Below are 22,115 nucleotides of genomic sequence, written 5' to 3'. Positions count from 1 at the left end.
CTAGCCGAATCGTTTGTCAGAGGTAGACATACTTGTCAACAGTCAACAGTCTCGAGAATCGAGTTCTAACCGAAACATGGACGTTGGACATAATCTTCCTTTTTCCATTATCATCCGAAGGCCTACCTGTTGGGAGACTCGATTAAAGTCTTCGAGCATTGTGCCAAGGTCTTCAAGCGATTCTGCCATGACCACAATATCGTCAACAAACCGCAGCTGAGTGATGTATTTGCCATTAATAGGTATTTATGCCGAATCCTTTCCATTCAAGGAGCTTGAAAGCGTCTTCCAATTCAGCAGTCAACGGTTTCGGAGATATAACATCTCCCTACCTCACGCCTCGCCGCAGAAAAATCACCCTTGTGCTTTGCTCCTGTACTCGGACCGACATGGTAGCGTTTCTGTACAGGCACTTCAGCACTTCGATATACCAATAGTCGGAGAGACTGCAGCACTGCTTAAGTCTCGATCGAATCAAAGGCCTTCTCATAGTCCAAGAAGAGCACCACCACGCTTCTATTCCATGCCTCTGGCGTTGTTCCCTGAAGTAAGACGCAGTTAAAGAGTCTCTGAACGAGTTTCAGTGTTCCACCTGCGTTCAAAAGCTCCGAAGTTATGCCGTCATCACCTTGTTGGAGCCTTGTTGTTCTTTAGCTGTTTGAGAGCCTTCCTAATCTCGTATAGGCTGATATACGGGATGTCTTTGGTATAGTGTCGCGTTACCTAGCTCTTGCGTCTGTTGCTGAGCTATTAACGGGTTGGGAGGTATATAGCTGTCCATAGATCTTTTCGATCTCACCCAGAACCTCGGCTTTTGTTGACGTTACCGTCCGCCGTCTTCAGCATCGTCAGCTGACTTTGCTCAATAGAGTTGTCTCTTTCAAGTTATTTGGAACCTTGGTTTCGCTCTATCGGCTCTTTTATAGAATACTATGTGTATCAAAGTTGCGAAAGACACACAACTACGTAAAAATGAACAGAAAAGGTAGAAACAAGACAACTTAGTGTTCACAAATGCAGTAGGAAGCATCAATGACTAGTTTTTTTAGTTGGTGATATGTATTTGATGCTTCCGACTGCATTTGCAAACACTAAGTCATCTTTTTTCTATATTTTCTGTTTATTTTTGTAATATTCGAATATTCGAATACTAATTTGAAATTAAAAATTCGAATATTTGAATATTCGATTGCAATCTCTAATTGCATCAGAACTTTTGCGGAAATAAACAACAGGTGCTAATGTCGCTTGCGATAATAAGTGCGGTCGCTTGCGATAAAATGCATGTGTCGCTTACGTTAAGTTTTAGAAAAAATGTGTATTCACGATAATTTTAGCACTTGCTATAACTTTGTAACGGTTTTTTTTTGGCGGGAAACACCAACAGGGATGGGTCCGTTACGGTTTGAAATACTAGTGTCGATAAAAAACGGTTTTTTGACAAAAGTGTCGCTTACGATAATTTGGCGGTAACGGCTCGATGGTGTCATTTAGTGTATCTCAGAGTCGAGCACCGTTTCGTTTACATACATCAGTGGTCGGTACTGTTCCGATCCAATAGGGCTGACTGCTACGAGAAGCTACTGTGTCGTCATCTAGCGCACCACGCGTGTATTTTTCCTTCTTTCCATAGCGAATACGCGCGCGTACGTCACTCACTACTCGCTCGTGAATCACTTGTGAAGTAAACGGCGGGTACGCCGCGCGTGTTTTGTTTTCGATGTCTACTCGGGGAGATGAACAGGCCTACTATAACTTAAAAATAATTCTCATTTTCTCGACATCTTGATCTCGGTCTCTCATCTCGATGCGGTTTGATAAAAGATAAGGTTAAAACCATCGATGGTCACCTCTCGCCGCCAAAGAGGACTTCTCGAACGTGGCGCTCCGCTCGGCCTCCGCCGCCTGCGTGCCCGCGCACGGGGCCAAGCCCACGATGCTCCTGCAGGTCAAGGGCAGGAGGCGCGTTCAGGTAACACCACACTACAATATGTACTCCTATTCCAGTCATTTGGTACTAAATAATAGGTTTACCTAAAGTACGGTTGCCGAGCAGATAGAATTTCGTACAATGACCCTTAGCTACCCTATCCTTATCGCTCGGGCGTAATTATATGGTTGTCTTGCTCGCACACTCACTTGCAAAGTTGAAATTCGGGACGAGCACATCAACTTCTTTAAAACTTTCCAGACAAAACGACCAAATTACTGGACTTTACGTACAGAATGTTTTCTTCGCGAATGTATTTAAAAGAATGTCCACTCAGTGTCGTCAACGATATGGTATAATTTAGCTTGTCTCAGAGTACGAGCACCGTTTCGAATACATACGTCAGTGATCGGCACTGCGCCGATGCGATAGGACTGACTGCTACAAGCTGTGTTGCCATCTAGCGCACCACGCGTGTATTTTTTCTTCTTTCCATAGCGTATACGCGCGCGTACGTCACTCACTACTCGCTCGTGAATCACTTGTGAAGTAAACGGCGGGTACGCCGCGCGTGTTTTGTTTTCGATGCCTACTCGGGGGGATGAACAGGCCTGCTATAGCTTAAAAGTAATTCTGTCTTTCGTCATCTTGATCTCGGTCTCTCATCTCGATGCGGTTTGATAAATGATAAGGTTGTTAAAACCATCGATGGTCACCTCTCGCCACCAAAGAGGACTTCTCGAACGTGGCGCTCCGCTCGGCCTCCGCCGCCTGCGTGCCCGCGCACGGGGCCAAGCCCACGATGCTCCTGCAGGTCAAGGGCAGGAGGCGCGTTCAGGTAACACCACACTACAATATGTACTCCTATTCCAGTCATTTGGTACTAAATAATAGGTTTACCTAAAGTACGGTTGCCGAGCAGATAGAATTTCGTACAATGACCCTTAGCTACCCTATCCTTATCGCTCGGGCGTAATTATATGGTTGTCTTGCTCGCACACTCACTTGCAAAGTTGAAATTCGGGACGAGCACATCAACTTCTTTAAAACTTTCCAGACAAAACGACCAAATTACTGGACTTTACGTACAGAATGTTTTCTTCGCGAATGTATTTAAAAGAATGTCCACTCAGTGTCGTCAACGATATGGTATAATTTAGCTTGTCTCAGAGTACGAGCACCGTTTCGAATACATACGTCAGTGATCGGCACTGCGCCGATGCGATAGGACTGACTGCTACAAGCTGTGTTGCCATCTAGCGCACCACGCGTGTATTTTTTCTTCTTTCCATAGCGTATACGCGCGCGTACGTCACTCACTACTCGCTCGTGAATCACTTGTGAAGTAAACGGCGGGTACGCCGCGCGTGTTTTGTTTTCGATGCCTACTCGGGGGGATGAACAGGCCTGCTATAGCTTAAAAGTAATTCTGTCTTTCGTCATCTTGATCTCGGTCTCTCATCTCGATGCGGTTTGATAAAAGATAAGGTTGTTAAAACCATCGATGGTCGCTGGCCACCAAAGAGGACTTCTCGAACGTGGCGCTCCGCTCGGCCTCCGCCGCCTGCGTGCCCGCGCACGGGGCCAAGCCCACGATGCTCCTGCAGGTCAAGGGCAGGAGGCGCGTTCAGGTAACACCACACAACAATATACTACGAGGGGCGGCTGAAAAGTTTTGAGCCTAGGGTATTAAAAATGCCGATAGAAAAGTATAAAAAATATATTTTTCTATTTAATCTCCCTCTACTACAACGGACTTCTTATATTTGCGTAAAAGAGCTTTTAACCCACTGAAAAAAAATTCGCAATCTTTGCCTTCGAAATGAGCCTTTAACGCCGCCTTCATTTCTTTGTCACTCAAAAATCTTCGTTCCTGGAGGTCTTTTTTCCAATTTGAGAATTACAAAAAATAGCTAGGGATTCGGACTAAACTGTGTGGTGGGTGATTAATTTCTTGAAATCCAGTTTTACCCGGGGCAAGCCATGCAACATGCGCGGTGTGAACGGGCGAATTGTCTTGCAATAACAATTTTCCTTCCGCCAGTTTGCCTCTTAATATTTCAACAACCACTTGACGCACTCTTATCAACAGTACATCATAATAATCCCCGTTTATTGTAGTTTTTTTAAAGTAGGTAGTCAATGAATAAAATTCCTCCACAATCCCAAAAATAGTGGCTATGAGCTTGGGTGTCGATCGCTCCACTTTGAATTTCCGCGGCTGCGTTTTCCCTTTTGAATCCATTGTATTGACTCTTATTTTGACTCTAGATCGTACTGCCGGATCTATTATTTATCAATAGTGACAATGTGAGAAAAAAAATGTTAGGGTTATGGCCAAAGATGTCCCAAAACTACTGCGAAGTTGTGACTCGACGCTGGTTGTCGAACGGCGTGAGCATTTTTGGCACCCATCGCGTACACCCCATTTTTATTGCAAATGAGTATGAAAAATATCGCCGATACGTTCCTTGCTAATGCCTATGGCTTTAGCTATCTGTCACAGCTTAATTCGCTGATCTTTAAAACAAGATTCTGTAAATTTTCATTACTTTATTCGTTAATGGCGAAATCTGGCCGCCCTGACTTGCGGTCATCTTTTAGCGACTCCCTGCCATGCTTGAATTATCGGATCCAATCTTTCATGGTGGCAAATGAAGGCCCAGACTCCCCATAAGCTGTCGATATCTCTTCAAATGTTATCATCAGCGTTTTGTCCCTCTTTTTGAGGAATTTTATGACAACTGTGTACTTCAATTTCGTACATTGCGCGGATGACTGAGACATGATGATGTTTACGGATTAATTACTAAAAGCGTGATGACGCTAATGAAATGAAACTTTGTACATATACTAAGGAGGTTATTGGCAAATTAATTAAATTTAGTGCGAGTCAATAATAACACTTGAAGATACTTAGGCTCAAAACTTTTCAGCCGCCCCTCGTACGTACAGAACGTTTTCAGACCCATATTTCGACAACCCAGGACAGACTGTCCCGAGCCCAAATACAGAAAGTTTTCATCGCGAAGGTATTTAAAAAAGTGTCTAACTCAATGCCGTCAACAATATGGTGTAGTAAGTCGTGCACTGTTAGGTTTACATACGTCAGTGATCGGCACTGTGCCGATGCGATAGGACTGACTGCTACAAGCTGTGTTGCCATCTAGCGCACCACGCGTGTATTTTTTCTTCTTTCCATAGCGAATACGCGCGCGTACGTCACTCACTACTCGCTCGCGAATCACTTGTGAAGTAAACGGCGGATAAGCCGCGCGTGTTTTGTTTTCGATGCCTACTCGGGGGGATGAACAGGCCTACTATAACTTGTTTTAAAAGTAATTCTCACCTCGATGCGATTTGATTATGGTTGTTTAGTCATCATGACTTATTGTCTTTTGGTATAGTACACTCGTAATAGGTAACACCACTCCCACCTTTCTTGTGTATGTCGTAAATCGTAAAAGGCGACTAAGGCACAAATATGCAAACATCAGGCCTCCCCAATCCCCAACCCGTGTCTGTCCAGCCTGGGAATCGTAAACCTAACTTTTCTGGTAAATTAAAGAGGGTCGTGCTCCTGCATAGAACACCAAATAATCTCATGATGATGTATTTTATTACAGACTAGGCTCGTGGAGCCAGTGCACACGAACGTGAACCGCGGCGACTGCTTCGTGCTCACCACGCCCGACCAGGTGTACCTCTACATTGGACTCTACGCCAACGTCATAGAGAGGTGAGTTGTTTGAACACAACATAAATAAGGCAATTCGTCATAGACTTGTTACTCACTTCTTCTAAGTACTGATATTGATAGTTCAAACATCAATGGGTAATACAGGGCCGTATCAAATTGCTTTTTTAAAAGCCTAATTGCAGATAGTAAATTACTTTTATGACTTAAATTAGCGGCAAAAAAATAAATATGTTTTTTTAATATGTGTTTTTAATATTAACAAAACATATTTATTTTTTTGCCCTTTTTTGATTGTGTCACAACCAACTTTGCAAACGTACTTCTTAATTAAAAATAGTTTAACTATTTCCAGGCTCTTTTAGGGATTTTCCAAAGCCTGCCATACTACAATAAAAATAACTATTTTGTTTTAGCATTTATATTCGTTAACATATTTTTCCCCGGGTCAGTTTTGTTTTTCAAATCGTTCAATTTGTCCTTTATTAACGTTCTGCAATGTTTTTTCTCAGGAACCGCAGCACCGACATCGCTCTCCACATCCACAACACCAAAGACCTCGGCTGCAAGTCCACCGGCGTCGTCAAGATCGACGAGCAGACCAAGAACTACTCCAACAAACACTGGAACCAGTTCTGGTCGCTCCTCGGCGTCACAGAGGCCGTGGAAGACTACAAACCGATCGAAACTGGCCACGCCGATGAAGACGAGATATACGAGTCTTGTATCGTCCAAACCAACATGTGCTATGAGGTCATGGATGATGAATTGGTTCCCATAGAGGAATACTGGGGACAGATGCCCAAAATCGCCATGCTCCACCAAACCAAAATCATAGTCTTTGACTTCGGATCAGAAATGTACATCTGGTATGGAAAGAATGTGCCATTGGAAAGCCGAAGACGAGCGGCTCAATTGGCTCAAGAATTATTTGATGAAGGGTACAACTATGAGGAGTGCCACATCAACCCGCTAAACGCAGCCATGTACCAAGGCGCGAGGGATTTGGAAACCAACGGAGTCATCAAAACCTCCAAGAGCCGACCCGAATGGGCCATCCTATCCAAGATCACACAGCACATGGAAACCATCCTGTTCAAAGAGAAATTCCTCGACTGGCCTGATTACTCCCGAGTCATCAAAATCAAAGCGCCCGAGAACAAATCTAGCAGTACGGAAATCACGCCTTGTGATGCTGAAGAAATGTGGTCGAATGAGTACCAGGACCCAGATCTCATTTTAGAAGGGTCTCACGTCGGCCGCGGCACCAATTACTACGATAAAGAAAATATGAGGCACTACGACATAAAAACCAAGTCGGTTTGCAAGTGGGTGATTCAGGAGTACGATTTCCAGAAGGTCGAAAACGACGCTGAAATTGGCGAGTTCTTCTCGGGTGATAGTTATATCATCAGATGGGAGTACCAGATCACTGTCACGGGCAGAGAATTGAATGGGAAGCCTTCAAAGCACAACGTCACTGGTCGCGATCGGTGCGCATATTTCTGCTGGCAGGGCAAAGATGCCTCTTCAAACGAGAAAGGCGCTGCGGCCTTGTTGACTGTCGAGTTAGACCGAGAAAAAGGTCCTCAAGTGAGAGTAGCGCAAGGCAACGAGCCCCCAGCGTTCCTGAATCTCTTCCAAGGCAATCTGATCATCCACCAAGGGAAAAGGGACACCGATAAGAGCCGGTATCGCTTATTCGTCACTCGCGGCAACTTATCCAACGAAGCGTACCTCCTCCAAGTGCCGTGTTCAGTGAGACAGCTGCGGAGTCGCGGATCGCTGTTGCTAGTCGACACCGAGAAGGGTTGTTTATACATCTGGCACGGGGCTCGCAGTCTGAAGCACACCAAAAACATTGCCATAGAGTTAGCGAATAAGTTGATCGCGCGGAAGTCTGGGTACCTCTTCGGTTTGAACGCTTCGGATGTGAAGATAACTGAGGTCAAAGAGGGGGAGGAGCCTAAGGAGGTGTTGGAGGCGTTGGGCGTGGCCAACAAGCAGTACTATAATTCTGTTTTGGGAGGGGGTAGAGACGTGGGGGGTGATACTACGGCGCGGCTGTTCCATTTCACGGACCTGAGCGGGCAGTTCGAAGCGAACGAGGTGCTGTCGCCGCTGCGACATGAGCACCTGGTGACACCCTTCCCTTTTGAACAAAAGGAGTTGTATTCGGCTTCGCAACCAGGTGAGAATATACGTCATACACTTCACGTATAAAGTCTGTTCGCCGAGAGTTGATAAAAAAAATTAAATATCAGAGGTTCTAAACTCATTATAAATTGCGGCCCGCTAATTATTTTTGTCGATATAATGAAAAAGTTGGTAGATTATCATTATTATCTCTTTTAAATTTACGGGAATTATTCCGGTTAGGGCATACGTGGGGATACGGATCAAACACGTGGCGTCCATGTGTTGGATAAAAAGTATTTCATTATTATCAAGTGGCTTATAGTGTATCCCAATGTTGGGCAAAGCCCTACCCACTGTCATACCATTCATTTCGGTCTTATGTAAAATAAATCTATTATTTCACACATTGCGTTTCACACATTGCGGCCCGCCGGCCGGCGCTTGACGACAGCTGCGTGGCTCGTACCATGGTACTCAGTGCGCGTTATGACAAACGACGCCCGCCATACAGAATGCGATAATTAAGCGACAGTCGCTATTGCAAGACATTTCATAATATTTATCAACTCTCGGCGAACAGACTTTAGTTCTTGCTATTCACGAAGGCGAGTGAGCTTTACATGTGTTCGCTACTGTTCGTTTTTCAAAACGTTTGATAGACATTACACTATTGTTATGTGCATTTACACGTACACACACAAGTTCACTCGCCTTCGTGAGTTGCAAGAACTATAACCGACTTTAGCCCATGACTTCATTCATTCTGAATTCGATAAAGGTTTCATAAAATCATGTGTTATTGTTACAAAGGTTCATCAAATCCGTCTATTAGTTTTTACTTGGAGAAATCACCAACATCCATAAAGCCTGAATCTAGCGTGTATGATATCCGTTTGTGTAGATATCAATTATTAGCTACAGTTTGTAAGCCACTCCAGCAACGTAACATTTTCGGGAAATGTCTAAAGAATAATAAGGATCAAATAGCATCTTTCATTTGACAGTTTTCTCAATCAAAGCCGGATGCTTTCCTAATAAATTCAGATCACGCCCCTCATTTAGCCTAGGCGCTGACCACCGATTTTTTGTCGGCCGATAGTTGGGTCGGGCTGTTAATAAGTACGGAGATGACGTATGAAAGTGCGCTACACCGATTTGGTATCGGCCGATTCTTCATAAAAATCGGGCCCAATCGACCAACTAAAATTCGGTGGTCTGCGCTTAGACTTTTCATAGCAATATGAACACATCATTAATGATATGTTATCTTTTGGCAGCCCTGTTCCTGCTGGACGACGGCAGCAACGTGTGGCTGTGGCAGGGCTGGTGGCCGCGCGGCGAGGACGGCGAGCTCGAGCCCGCGGAGAGGAATGCTGGTGAGTAATATACTCATTTCTTCTTTCTAGTTCGTCCCCTTCTAGCTGCTCCCCTTTCCAACTGCTCCCGCTTTTTAATTACCCACAATTTATAAAATTGACTCCTTGGTTAGTAATTTACGCTTTTTTTTCTTATTATTTCGTCCCCTTTTAGCATTTCCCCTTTCCACCTACTCCCGCTTTAAATTACCTACAACTTAAAAATTATCTGCCTTTTAACCAATTATTTCCAGCCAAATACTTTCTGAAATACTTCCCCTTTGAACTGCTCCCCTATTTCAACTATCCCTTTCTAAGGGGCGGGTGCTAACTAACACCCCTGTCCCCCTTTCAGTTCATCTACTCCCCCTTTTCATTTATTTTTCCCTTTCGGTCTTTTCCCCCTTCTAACTATTCATTCTCTTTCAAATTCTCAGTTCAAACTTCCCGAATCATATTGTTACTTGTCATTAGTAATAAACTAATTAGTTTATTACTAATTTGCTTATCAGAACTAAAATCTGAAATTATTATATGCAATAATTAAAAAACATTCTTGCTCTGAAAGTTACGTTTTCAATTCGCTATAAAATTTCGTGATAGCCACACAAAATCTAAAAGCAAGTGCGTTATTATAAAAGTATGCCAGTTGACTCTCTATTGAACTGTCACATTGGTGCCCTAATTGGCTTATTTTTTTTATTTAGAGTAACCGACGTGACGTAACCCAATGTATTCTATTCCAGGAGTAGGAGCCTTCGCGGGCCGCTGGCAAGGCATGCGTGCCGCCGCACTCCGGACATGCGAGGCGTACTGGCGCGTGGGCCGGCCGGACGCGGGCCCGGACGCGCGCCCGGACGTCCGGGTCGTGGCCGCCGGACTCGAGCCGCAAGCCTTCACCGACCTGTTCGATACCTGGCGCGAGCATGATGAAGCCGCGGACGCTAATATTGCGGTGAGTGGTTACATTTTGTTACGGACTGGTGAGGGTATGGGTAATGTGGTGGGGAGATTTGTACATTTTGCTGTGATGGTAAAAGGTCGAAAGTTATTCTGAGGTCACAAAGAATATCCGTTGAGAACAATATACCTAAACTCCGCGCGCAATGCTAAGGAGATATTGACGATTTACAATGATAATGAAATGGAAAATCATGTCTAAAGTCCGGTCGCGACTGTGCGAGCGTGACAGCAATATAATTACGCGCGAGCGATAAGGATGGGTAGCTTGGGGTCATTGTACGAAATTCTATCTACTGCTCGACCGGACTTTAAATTTGTTATTTGCATTTTTTGAATAGGAGTTTACTATTCAAAAAATGCTTCGCGCGTGATAAATTTTGAAGATTATGAGGAATTAGTTTCAATATAAGAAACTTACAAAAGTATAATAAATGGAGTTTGTGACCAATTGATTAGTTCAAAAAAAATATTAAAAAGCAATGGTGAAGGTTTACTATAAAATATATTTTATGAACTCTTTTTTTTTCCAAAATATGTACCATAAAGAAAATCCTGAAAATATATCTACAGTCATCGAAGTAATAATAGATTAGAAGTATTAGAAGTGAGTGATTACAATTCAACTTTCTATATTCTCAAAAGCCTCATTACTTATCGTTTTCTATGCTATAGAAAAGCAACGACCAAAGCTAAGTATGTAAAAATTCTGTCGCCGTTGTTAGAATGAGCATAACTGTAGTAACTTCCAAGAGGTCACATGAGACCGCCTTATCAATTGATTTCAATTAGTATAGTATAGTAAATATACTCGCCTGCTGGCGAATGGCGACATCGTACTTATACACTTTTGTTGTGAAAGCCATATCAAGGCTTTGCATTTTACGAATTAAAAAAATGTATTATCAAATCAATGCTCGCTATGTTCATCAACATCTATTACTACTTCGATGCCCTCAAACCCTTCTAACCAAAAGCTTTACCACTAACGGATCACTGTAAAAACGCACAACAACTATCGCTTGGCGCACTGTACATTGCAGCACGGGTACAAAGCCGGCGCCGTGCTGTCCGGCGCCTGCGAGCTGTCGCGGCTCAGTGCCAGCGGCGCCCTGCTGCCGCTAGCGGCGCTGCAGCGGCGCCCGCTGCCCGACCACGTCGACGCCATGCACCTGGAGCGACACCTGGCGCCGCACGACTTCCAGGTAGTTACAGGGCATTGAAACGCATTCAAGCTTCTGGCAGCCAACCTCAGCTGTCGAGCACCTGGTGGGTATATATCAGTTAGAGGCACAAGTAGCGGCGCCCGCTGCCCGACCACGTCGACGCCATGCACCTGGAGCGACACCTCGCGCCGCACGACTTCCAGGTACAGGCTGGAGACGTGTGATGATACGCAATCGGGCTTGCGGTAGCCCAAGTGGTATAGTGATTCCACATACCCGCCACTCAGTTGGATGCACAGCTGGCGGCGCTACAGCGAGTCTTCTGCTTGACCACGTCGGCTTCATGGCTTGCACCTGAAGTGCCACCTGGCGCCGCACGACTTCCAGGTAGAAATAATGGTCTCCTGAGGGCACATGATGATACACAATCGGGCTTACCGTAACGACAGTTGTCGAGTAATCCCACACAGCCGCCACTAAGTCATACTTACAGCTAGCCTGCGAGCTGTCGCGGCTCAGTGCCAGCGGCGCCCTGCTGCCGCTAGCGGCGCTGCAGCGGCGCCCGCTGTCCGACCAAGACGCCATGCACCTGGAGCGACACCTCGCGCCGCACGACTTCCAGGTAGATAAGGAGTCTTGAAGCTTATGGCAGCCAGCCGCAGCTTTTGAACAATTCTAGTTTACCCATTCGGTCGGAGGCACAACTAACGGCGCTGCAGCGGCGCCCCTCTACCTAAAAACGTAGATCCGCATCACCTGGAGCGCCACCTGGTGCTTTTGCTTCGTCCTGAAAAGGACGGGGTATATCCACCAAAACCTAGCGGCGCCCTGTTGCCGCTAGCGGCGCCCGCTGTCCGACCACTACGCCATGCACCTGGAGCGCCACCTAGCATCGCACGACTTCCAGGTAGACAAGCGAGCCATTTGCCGCCATTCAGTCGCTTTCACTCTCTTGCGATGAGAAGCTAAGGCGAGTTTCAGGTATCCACAGCACTCTTGAGTGCCATGTGGTGTCGCACGACTTCCAGGTAGAGAGAGTGGCCGTTTGTGGGCACATGATGATACACCATTGGGCTTACGGTAGCCGCTTACAGCCAGCGGCGCCCTGCTGCCGCTAGCGGCGCCCTGCTGCCGCTAGCGGCGCTGCAGCGGCGCCCGCTGCCCGACCACGTCGACGCCATGCACCTGGAGCGACACCTCGCGCCGCACGACTTCCAGGTAGATACAGGGCCTTGAAGCTTATGGCAGCCGTCAGCATGTGAGCTCATGATGATACACCATTGGGCTTACGGTAGCCGCTTACAGCCAGCGGCGCCCTGCTGCCGCTAGCGGCGCTGCAGCGGCGCCCGCTGCCCGACCACGTCGACGCCATGCATCTGGAGCGACACCTGGCGCCGCATGACTTCCAGGTAGACTAGCGAGCCATTTGGCGCCATTCAATCGCTTTCACTCTCTTGCGATGAGAAGCTAAGGCGAGTTTCAGGTATCCACACTCCATAGCACTCTCAAGTGCCATGTGACGTCCCATGACTTCCAGGTAGTTACAGGGCATTGAAACGCATTCAAGCTTCTGGTAGCCAACCTCAGCTGTCGAGCACCTGGTGGGTATATATCAGTTAGAGGCACAAGTAGCGGCGCCCGCTGCCCGACCACGTCGACGCCATGCACCTGGAGCGACACCTCGCGCCGCACGACTTCCAGGTAGATACAGGACATTGAAGCGCAGTTAAGCTTATGTCAGCCAACCTCAGCTGCCGAGCAATTCCCTATACCTGCCACTCTAGCGGCACCGCAGCGGCGACCCTCTACCCAAAAACGTGGACCCGCATCACTTGGAGCGCCGCCACCTTGCGCCGTTCGACTTCCAGGTAGAGAGAGTGGCCGTTTGTGGGCACATGATGATACACCATTGGGCTTACGGTAGCCGCTTACAGCCAGCGGCGCCCTGCTGCCGCTAGCGGCGCTGCAGCGGCGCCCGCTGCCCGACCACGTCGACGCCATGCACCTGGAGCGACACCTGGCGTCGCACGACTTCCAGGTAGACAAGCGGGCCATTTGTAGACACATTTCAGCCACTCAGTCGAAAACACTCTCTTGCCATGAGAAGCTAAAACGAGTTCCAGGTATCCACAGCATTATGAGTGCCATGTGGCGTCGCACGACTTCCAGATAGAGAGAGTGGCCGTTTGTGGGCACATGATGCTACACCATTGGGCTTACGGTAGCCGCTTACAGCCAGCGGCGCCCTGCTGCCGCTAGCGGCGCTGCAGCGGCGCCCGCTGCCCGACCACGTCGACGCCATGCACCTGGAGCGACACCTCGCGCCGCACGACTTCCAGGTAGACAAGCGGGCCATTCATAGACACATTGCTGTCACTCACTCGCAATTACTCACATGCCAAGCGAGCCAAGGCGAGTTCCAGGTATCCACAGCACTCTGAGTGCCATGACTGGTGGCGCCGCACGAATTAGGTAGGTAAAGGGCATTGAAGCTTACGGCAGCCAGCCGCAGCTGTTGAGCAATTCTAGTATACCCACTCGTATATAGCCACTCGGTTGGAGGCACAACTAGCGGCGCTGCAGCGGCGCCTCTCTACCTAAAAACGTAGATCCGCATCACCTGGAGCGCCACCTGGTGCCGCACGACTTCCATTTAGAAATAATTGTCTCCTGAGGGTACATGATGATACTCAATCGGGCCTACCGTAGCGACAGTTGTCCAGTAATCCCACATAGCCGCCACTAAGTCATACTTACAGCTAGCGGCGCTGCAGCGACTTCCAGGTAGAGAGAGTGGCCGTTTGTGGGCACATGATGATACACCATTGGGCTTACGGTAGCCGCTTACAGCCAGCGGCGCCCTGCTGCCGCTAGCGGCGCTGTAGCGGCGCCCGCTGCCCGACCACGTCGACGCCATGCACCTGGAGCGACACCTGGCGCCGCACGACTTCCAGGTACAGGCTGGAGACGCTCGCACACGTCTCTAACCAGCTGTCGCAGAACCCTTTTTTTGCTCCGTCCTGAAAAGGACGGGGTATACCCATTAAAACCTCAGCGGCGCCCTGTTGCCGCTAGCGGCGCCCGCTGTCCGACCACGACGCCATGCACCTGGAGCGCCACCTAGCATCGCACGACTTCCAGGTAGACAAGCGAGCCATTTGCCGCCATTCAGTCGCTTTCACTCTCTTGCGATGAGAAGCTAAGGCGAGTTCTAGGTATCCACAGCACTCTGAGTGCCATGTGGCGTCGCACGACTTCCAGGTAGAGAGAATGGCCGTTTGTGGGCACATGATGATACAGCATTGGGCTTACGGTAGCCGCTTACAGCCAGCGGCGCCCTGCTGCCGCTAGCGGCGCTGCAGCGGCGCCCGCTGCCCGACCACGTCGACGCCATGCACCTGGAGCGACACCTCGCGCCGCATGACTTCCAGGTAGATATAGGGCCCTGAAGCTTATGGCAGCCGTCAGCATGTGAGCTCATGATGATACAGCATTGGGCTTACGGTAGCCGCTTAGAGCCAGCGGCGCCCTGCTGCCGCTAGCGGCGCTGCAGCGGCGCCCGCTGCCCGACCACGTCGACGCCATGCACCTGGAGCGACACCTCGCGCCATTTGTGGAGACATTTCAGCTACTCAGTCGTAAACACTCTCTTGCCATGAGGAGCCAAAGCGAGTTCCAGGTATCCACAGCACTCTTGAGTGTCATTTAGCGCCGCACGACTTCCAGGTAGATACAGGGCATTGAAGCGTATTCAAGTTTCTGGCAGCCAACCTCAGCTGTCGAGTAATTCCATATACCCGTCACTTAGTCGGAGGCACAACTAGCAGCGCTGCAGCGGCGCAACTCTACTCAAAAACCGGAGCCGTATGCATATAATAGCCACACACAGGCACCACTCACAGCTGGCAGCTGATGTGTGTCGATGTCGACTCTGATGTCGTACTAGTTCCAGATAAACAGGGTGGCCATATATGGTCATAGTTGACATAGTTTTTTTATAACATCATAAATCATAAATCTTAGGCGCCTCTTGCCATATTAGAGCAGGGCTAGGTCACTGCCTTATGACTTCAGATGAAAATACGGGCTGTGTGAAGACACAGTTTCTGTTTAATGTTTAAAATGTTCATAGCTAGTATGAAGAACTCCATTTTGTAGGCAATTTTCGTAACTACTTAAAGTAATTTCCGATATTAATTGTATCCTTTTATTTGCAGGAGGCTTTCGGCATGACCAAAGAGGAGTTCTCGGCGCTGCCGGCGTGGAAGCAGACGAGCCTGAAGAAGGACGTGGGCCTGTTCTGACGCCGCGGCCGCGCCTAGCCGCCTTTTGTACACGACTATTTATACTTTTCTACCCGTATTACCAAGGATTTGATACATAATGATAAAGCACGCTTTAAATTCTATAGTGATTGAAACCTAAAACTGTTTTGTACTAACGGAATGTAACTATGTATTCGTTATCGTGATATTTTCATGTAACCGCCGTAGACTAGCTCGGAATAAGGATTTGTACGCGGAATTGTCTCGTCGCATCCATGCTGGCGCACCGCCGTGTAAATAGTTGTTTTAATCTATTTATTATTTTGTAACGTCGTTCCTGTATTCGTAAAATTTTATTATAACATCTTTTAGTATGAATTTGTGATTAATATAATTTTTAATTTTATAAATGGTCGTTTTATTATCCTCGCGCTTGCCGACATGGATATGACAATATGAAATGTATATCGAGGTGATATTTTTCGATTTTATGACATATTATCAAATGATGGGTTACGCCAAAGACTTCGGCCCCTGATTACGTTAACGCATCGTTTGACAATATCGGACGTGTAATTTTTGTAGGGCAAATGTATTCGGTCAAAGTGTGGTTAACTGTTTTAAATCGCTAGATATACAACACTTCTACTATATTCGCTTTAGGGTAGGCTTGTGTCTGTGACGGTTGGGATCCTATACAAATAACATGTGATAACTTTATTATAATATTCGCTTAGCTAACGTATGTATCGATGCCTCCAGTGTCGCGTTTTAACATTTAACATATTTGTATAACATTGTAACTGTCACAGAAGTACTATATTAATAACATCACATATCTCTTGTATGCTACTCTTTTATACTGTGCGTTAGGTGGACCATGTTTTGATATTTAATCCTACAGTATCATTTGATTAGCTTCGCCAGTTGGGACGTAGTTTATTGACCACATGATTTGACCTAATGTTATGTTGCTATCGTTGACTGATTTTAGTAATGAAAATCTTGCGCAGACGAGCCAATAATGTTACCATGAAACCACCTGTTTTGTATCAAAATGTTTTGGAAAAAGTAGCACCAAGTACTTTTAACGAAGGTATTAGTTTTGGTGAAGCGGTGCTCAAAAGTTTGTAAAAACGCTCGTCTGTCGAAACGTTTGTAGTATAATAGTCGGCCAACACATTTTAAATCTAAACTTGAGAACCAGTCAAATCCTAAACATTTGTGTGTTCCAATCGAGCTTGTATTTTAACCCTCATTTTACAGAATTAAAATCTCTTCCATTTTCTTAAACCTTTATACGGCCGACTATGAATAAAAATTGTAACGCTGTTGCTATGTTATTGTATAATTTTAGATGTTTATTTTTTATAACTAGCATTAATTACCCGTGAAGAGCTAAGGTGGGTTGAGTATTGCCAGTATTGGCTGCCTTCGCGTAGGGTACCAGTCATACAGTAGTTATTACAGTAACGTTGGAGTAAGATGCATTTACGGCGAAACCCACAGTGCCTGCAGCGTTATGGTAACTCTCAAATTCAATGTATAATGTTTTGCTTCGGTTGTGTTTCATATACCTATGATTATTATTGTATTTGAGATTTATTTTGTATAATAATGTAATAAATCGCTAAATTGGTCAAGATGATTTTGATTTATGCTAACTGCACCAAAATGATAGGATACATAAAACAACACCGTTAGGAAACTGAAAATTAACGTAATAACATTACGTCATTGTAACATAAACTTTGAATTTAAACTTGACCTTCATTGGTTGGGTTTTTTAAGGCGGTCAAGCTGTAGATCCTGGCTACACAGGAGTTGCAGCGGTGGGAACGAGAGGTAGGAATAGTCCCGCAATAATTTAACATCGTAACACGTGAGGTTTAACACCACCACAACTTGCCTTATGATGACTATCTGTAATGATGATAATACATAAGTTTATCAAGCCACTTATGTCAGATTTCATCTTATTTCATTTCTAAGGTTGAACTGGGAATAATATTGTCATGATTTTTTATTGACAAGTCGCGAACCCAGGACCTGTGACTCAAGAGAATTCAACTGCAGCTGCAGTGTCATTCTTGATATGGAGAATATCACAAGGAAAATAAATGCGCTTTAATTCCTTATCTGAAATCATGATAAGTTTCGAGAACACCAATAAAACAACAAAATATCATTGGGATTCATCCGTTCATATTTACAAAATTGCACAAAGTGACCCTAATTTACACTTAAACTAATATAAATAACTACACTAAGTACTACTCTTACTGCATGTCAATACGCATTCCTAGTGGAATGAATTTGAATGCACCAGTGCCTAAGCAGCTATTCTGAAAAGCCTTTTGAAGAATCTCTTAATCTTCCTCACCCCGTCTTCGTTTTGCTCGGACTCCTCATTGTCTTGCTCATCCTCAACTTCCTCTTGTTTGGTCTTATACGGCACAGCTTCCTGCTCCTCATTGCTTTCTGATTCCTCTTCAATCTCTTCTTGTTTCTTGGCAGGGACTATGTCTTGGACGTCATCAGCATCATCATCGTCATCAGTGTCCTCCTGTTTGAGCTTTCTCTTAGCGTCGTCATCATTTTCAGATTCCTCTTCATCACCTTCAGCCTCCTCACTCTCCTCTTGTTTAATTTCGCCAGAGTTTTCGTTGTCTTCTTCTTGAGCCTGATCCTCGTTCTCTTCTTCATTTTCCTCGACTTCTTCTTGCTTGATCTTGTCTTCCACGTCTTCTGTTTCTTCGTTTTCCTCTTCGTCGGCAACCTCTTCCTGCTTGACAATGTTCTCTAACTCGTCCTCGCTAACCTCCTGAATTTCTTCCTCTTCTAATTCCTCTTGCCTCAACATTTTCTTTGCTACGATGACTTCTTCGATTTCAACATTCTCCTCCTCCTCGTCGTTTTCTTCTACTTCTTCTTGCTTTACTACTTTTGCCATTCTTGATTTCACGAGTCTTACAATAGCGTCCTGTTCCCATTCAGCCGCGTCTTCGCCTGATCCTTCGGCTTCGTTGCTTTCTTCAGGGGTTTCTACAGTCTCTTCAGATTCTCCTTCTGATTCTGGCTCCTGTTCTGGCTCTGGCTCTTGTTCTGGCTCCTGTTCTGGTTCTGGCTCGGATTCTGGCTCAGGTTCTGGCTCGGGTTCTGGTTCTGGCTCAGGTTCTGGCTCGGGTTCTGGTTCTGGCTCAGGCTCTTCAACGAGGCAGCCTGATGGAGGAGCTGACCAATCGCACACCTGGAAATTTGGGATTTTTCTTCAGTTGTTTTATCGAGATATCAGTAAGTAAGTAAATTTTAGAGGTGGCTAGTTAAATAATTAAGATTTTAAACAGGATTTTTAACAGGTCTCAACGCGGCAACGGGTCGCGTTTCTCTATTTTAGTGACTAGTTAAAGTTCTCGCTCGAGAAAAGCAGAATCTATTTAGATTGTAGGTACCTACTGAGTTAATGTTCATTGACCGTGAGAGTTGATTAGTAGCTTACGTAATTCCTACCTGCATTGGTTGGGTTTTAGGCGGTTAAGCAGATCCTGGCTACATAGGAGTATAGTCCAGTTAGTTCTTACCTGATCTTGTTCATTGAAGCAACCAATTCTCCTGGCCCGCGCATAGCGTCTCCGGGTCCTGTCTCAAGCCGATTGAGAGCCAGCGCGGCCACGCACAATAAAAGCTCGCCACTTAATCATCACTTACCATCAGGTGAGATGCAGGATAAGAGTTTCTCCGTTGAGGGGAACAAAAGAGAGTTGATTAGTAACTTACCTGATCCCCCGAAAAGCATTAGTATGGGGGCATTCTGGCCCTATTCGATGGATCTATTCTTACTGAGAAGTCTTTCTTCAATGCTGGTTTGACCGTGATCAGTAGCTTTTCTTAATAGCTCTTACCAGGCATTACAGGTCGAGTTTTTATTGGTGGTCTAGCTGTAGATTCCACAGGACTTACAACATTGGAAACGGGAGGTGAGACGGGACTTTTCTCACTTTTTTTTTGTTTTTACCTGATCTTGTTCGTTGAACCACGTGTGCGGCGGGCACTCCATGAGGTAGGCGCGTCCGGAGTAGCACTGGTAGTACTCAAAGCAACTGCTGACGCTGGCGATGCGCAGGAAATTCTCCTGGCCCGCGCATAGTGTCTCCGGGTCCTGTCTCAAGCCGATTGAGAGCCAGCGCGGCCGCGCTCAATAGGAGCTCGCTTGCACCTTCGGCCTGATCATTACTTACCATCAGGTGAGATGCAGGATAAGAGGGGACCAAAAAAGAGTTCATTAATGACTTGCCTACTCCCCGAATAGCACTAGTATGGGGGCACTCTGGCGCTTTTCGATGGATCTACTCTTACTTAGAAGTCTTTCTTTTGTTCAATGCTCGTGTGATCGTGATAGAGAATGAGTAGCTTATGTAGCTTTCACCAGGTCTTAACTGGTTGGGCCAACAAAAATATCGGCGGTCAAGCTGCAGATCCTGGCAGAACAGAATTTCGTAGCTCTTACCAGGTCATCACTGGTGAAGTTCTTATTGGAGGCGAAGCTGTAGATGCTGGCGCCACACTAGGCTTGCAGTGGTGGAAAGGAGAAAGATTTCTTACCTGATCTTGTTCATTGAACCACGTGTGCGGCGGGCACTCCATGAGGTAGGCGCGTCCGGAGTAGCACTGGTAGTACTCAAAGCAACTGCTGACGCTGGCGATGCGCAGGAAATTCTCCTGGCCCGCGCATAGCGTCTCCGGGTCCTGTCTCAAGCCGATTGAGAGGCCGGAGGCGGGCGCCAGCGCGGCGACGCATAGTAGTAGCGTTAGCGCAGCTGGGGATGGAAAACAGTAAGTTTAGGTCCTATTACGGAAAATCAAGTATGAAATAATGAAATGCGGGTGGCGAAATCCACATTACAGTAAAAAGGCACTTACACCCGTATTCACAAACGATGCTTGCTTATGTGAAGCAGCAAATCGAACGCACAGCATTGAATAGAGCTGCTGCGTCCACGCGCACTGTGAGACCTCATAGTAATGTTTGTGAATACGGGCGTTAGTTAATGTAATGATGAGAATGGACAACGGCATTATCGATATAAACGATCCCTAAGCGGTCGCTTGAGACCGCGATAACAATTGATTTCTATTGTGTCTTGATTCGCGAAAAAAGGGGCGTCAATATTTTTAGAATCTGAAATAGTCAAGAATATTACTCTTGAATAATTAATAATAATGTAGGTAGGTACTTTAGATCATTACCATCCTCAGCCAACTACATAAGAGTAGGTACCCGAAATAAATATGAATCGCTTCGGTTCAGCTCATAAAAAACTTGATTTTATTTTAATTAACTACAATATTTAATTGATCCTATTCATCTCATAATTAAACTAGTAAATTGAAATCATGTTGAAACAAATACGAGACGTAATACAAAATTCTCGAACGTGCACTTGAGAATTTTGGGACGTCGCAGTTTGAATCATGATCGAGATAATTTCAAGGGCTCGTGATGGATGTGGTAATCGGCGAGTGTCAGATGATATTGATATTGTACTGATGCCATTGATAAAGAAAGACGTTTTCAGCCATTGAAATTATTGATAATGATGTTTCGTTGTAGTTACAAATGAAGAAACAATTATTTTTATGGAACAAAACTGAAAATAAAAACGATACGTCATCTCTGTAATCGTTATGGAGCTAAAGGAAAAACAATCGACCCTGGGATGCTGCATTGTAAATCGCTCCCTGGCGGTAAAATTGCTTAAATTGCCACCACACCAACTTTTGCATTGTTGCAATTGACTAATTTTGTGTGATATCATTATAATGAGCTTACTTTGGTACCTACTTATATCCATTTAATTTGAAACAAATTAATTAATTTTGTTTTAAAAAGTGCAATCCACGCCTGTCAGGATGTTTGATATTTTCAACAGAAAAATAAAAATTATTTTGAGGAAGTTCTGAATTTTTCTGATTTTGAAGAATTCAATAGTTGAAGATTTACAAAAAAAATATTATCCTTAAAATAGGATAAAAAAACGAAAGCAGCTTTTAAGTATTACCTTAACAAAGTTATGTATCTCATAAAATTTGGTTAGGTACCTAACTCTCGGTGCCCAACTTCGAATTAAAGGCACTCTTGCACATCATAAGGAATGGGTAACTTTAATTAGTTAGCATGATTAAATAATTATGAAAGATAAATATTTAATTCTACTCAAGATTTGGTTTGGAATTAATTAATTTTAATCATTAATTCACTTAATCAAATAAAGAAAAAATAAAAGACAACTTACTGTTCATGTTGACCGCAAGTCACTCGTCAATATGCGATCCGCCGTGAAAATAACCGGGACCCTGAAGGAGATTCAATTTTAACAAGCCCATATCTGCTGAGATACGTCTTGCCTTGATAAGCTGGACACTTGGAGATACGCTCTGATACGTCGATCATGTGCTATAGGATGCTACCAGTAAGGTACAAAGGGGGAGTTTCATTGACTAGACAATCGAATGTTAGCCACATGAAAGTGTAGTTTGTATAGTAGGTATTGTAATTTGTAGTTCTGTGTAGTCTGTTTGTGTAGTAGTGAAAGGTGAGGCGAA

General features: G+C 45.4%; 2 protein-coding genes across 2 annotated transcripts in view; one reads left to right on the top strand and one right to left on the bottom strand.

Moving 5' to 3' along the window:
• LOC135077327 (supervillin-like) overlaps window positions 1-17,155 on the top strand; it is a 296,862-nt gene extending 279,707 nt beyond the window's left edge. Inside the window, exons 24-29 of the mRNA XM_063971855.1 lie at window positions 5,557-5,669; window positions 6,140-7,818; window positions 9,044-9,142; window positions 9,868-10,076; window positions 11,125-11,286; window positions 15,465-17,155. Coding sequence (XP_063827925.1) covers window positions 5,557-5,669; window positions 6,140-7,818; window positions 9,044-9,142; window positions 9,868-10,076; window positions 11,125-11,286; window positions 15,465-15,551 — 2,349 coding nt within the window. The 3' untranslated portion in view covers window positions 15,552-17,155. The remainder of the gene's footprint in view (window positions 1-5,556; window positions 5,670-6,139; window positions 7,819-9,043; window positions 9,143-9,867; window positions 10,077-11,124; window positions 11,287-15,464) is intronic.
• A 540-nt stretch (window positions 17,156-17,695) lies between these two features.
• On the bottom strand, window positions 17,696-21,909 carry LOC135077675 (clumping factor B-like). Its single transcript, XM_063972239.1, has 3 exons — window positions 21,806-21,909; window positions 20,115-20,329; window positions 17,696-18,762 (listed from the first exon to the last, which is right to left on the bottom strand). The coding sequence occupies exons 1-3, from the start codon at window positions 21,810-21,812 to the stop codon at window positions 17,845-17,847; spliced, it is 1,140 nt and encodes a 379-aa protein (XP_063828309.1). The 5' UTR covers window positions 21,813-21,909; the 3' UTR covers window positions 17,696-17,844.
• Between the last annotated feature and the right edge of the window lie 206 nt (window positions 21,910-22,115).

The sequence above is a fragment of the Ostrinia nubilalis genome, chromosome 13 (genome assembly GCF_963855985.1).
Source record: "Ostrinia nubilalis chromosome 13, ilOstNubi1.1, whole genome shotgun sequence".
Classification (NCBI taxonomy): Eukaryota; Metazoa; Arthropoda; class Insecta; order Lepidoptera; family Crambidae; genus Ostrinia; species Ostrinia nubilalis.
This window is presented reverse-complemented; position numbering and strand designations above follow the sequence as displayed.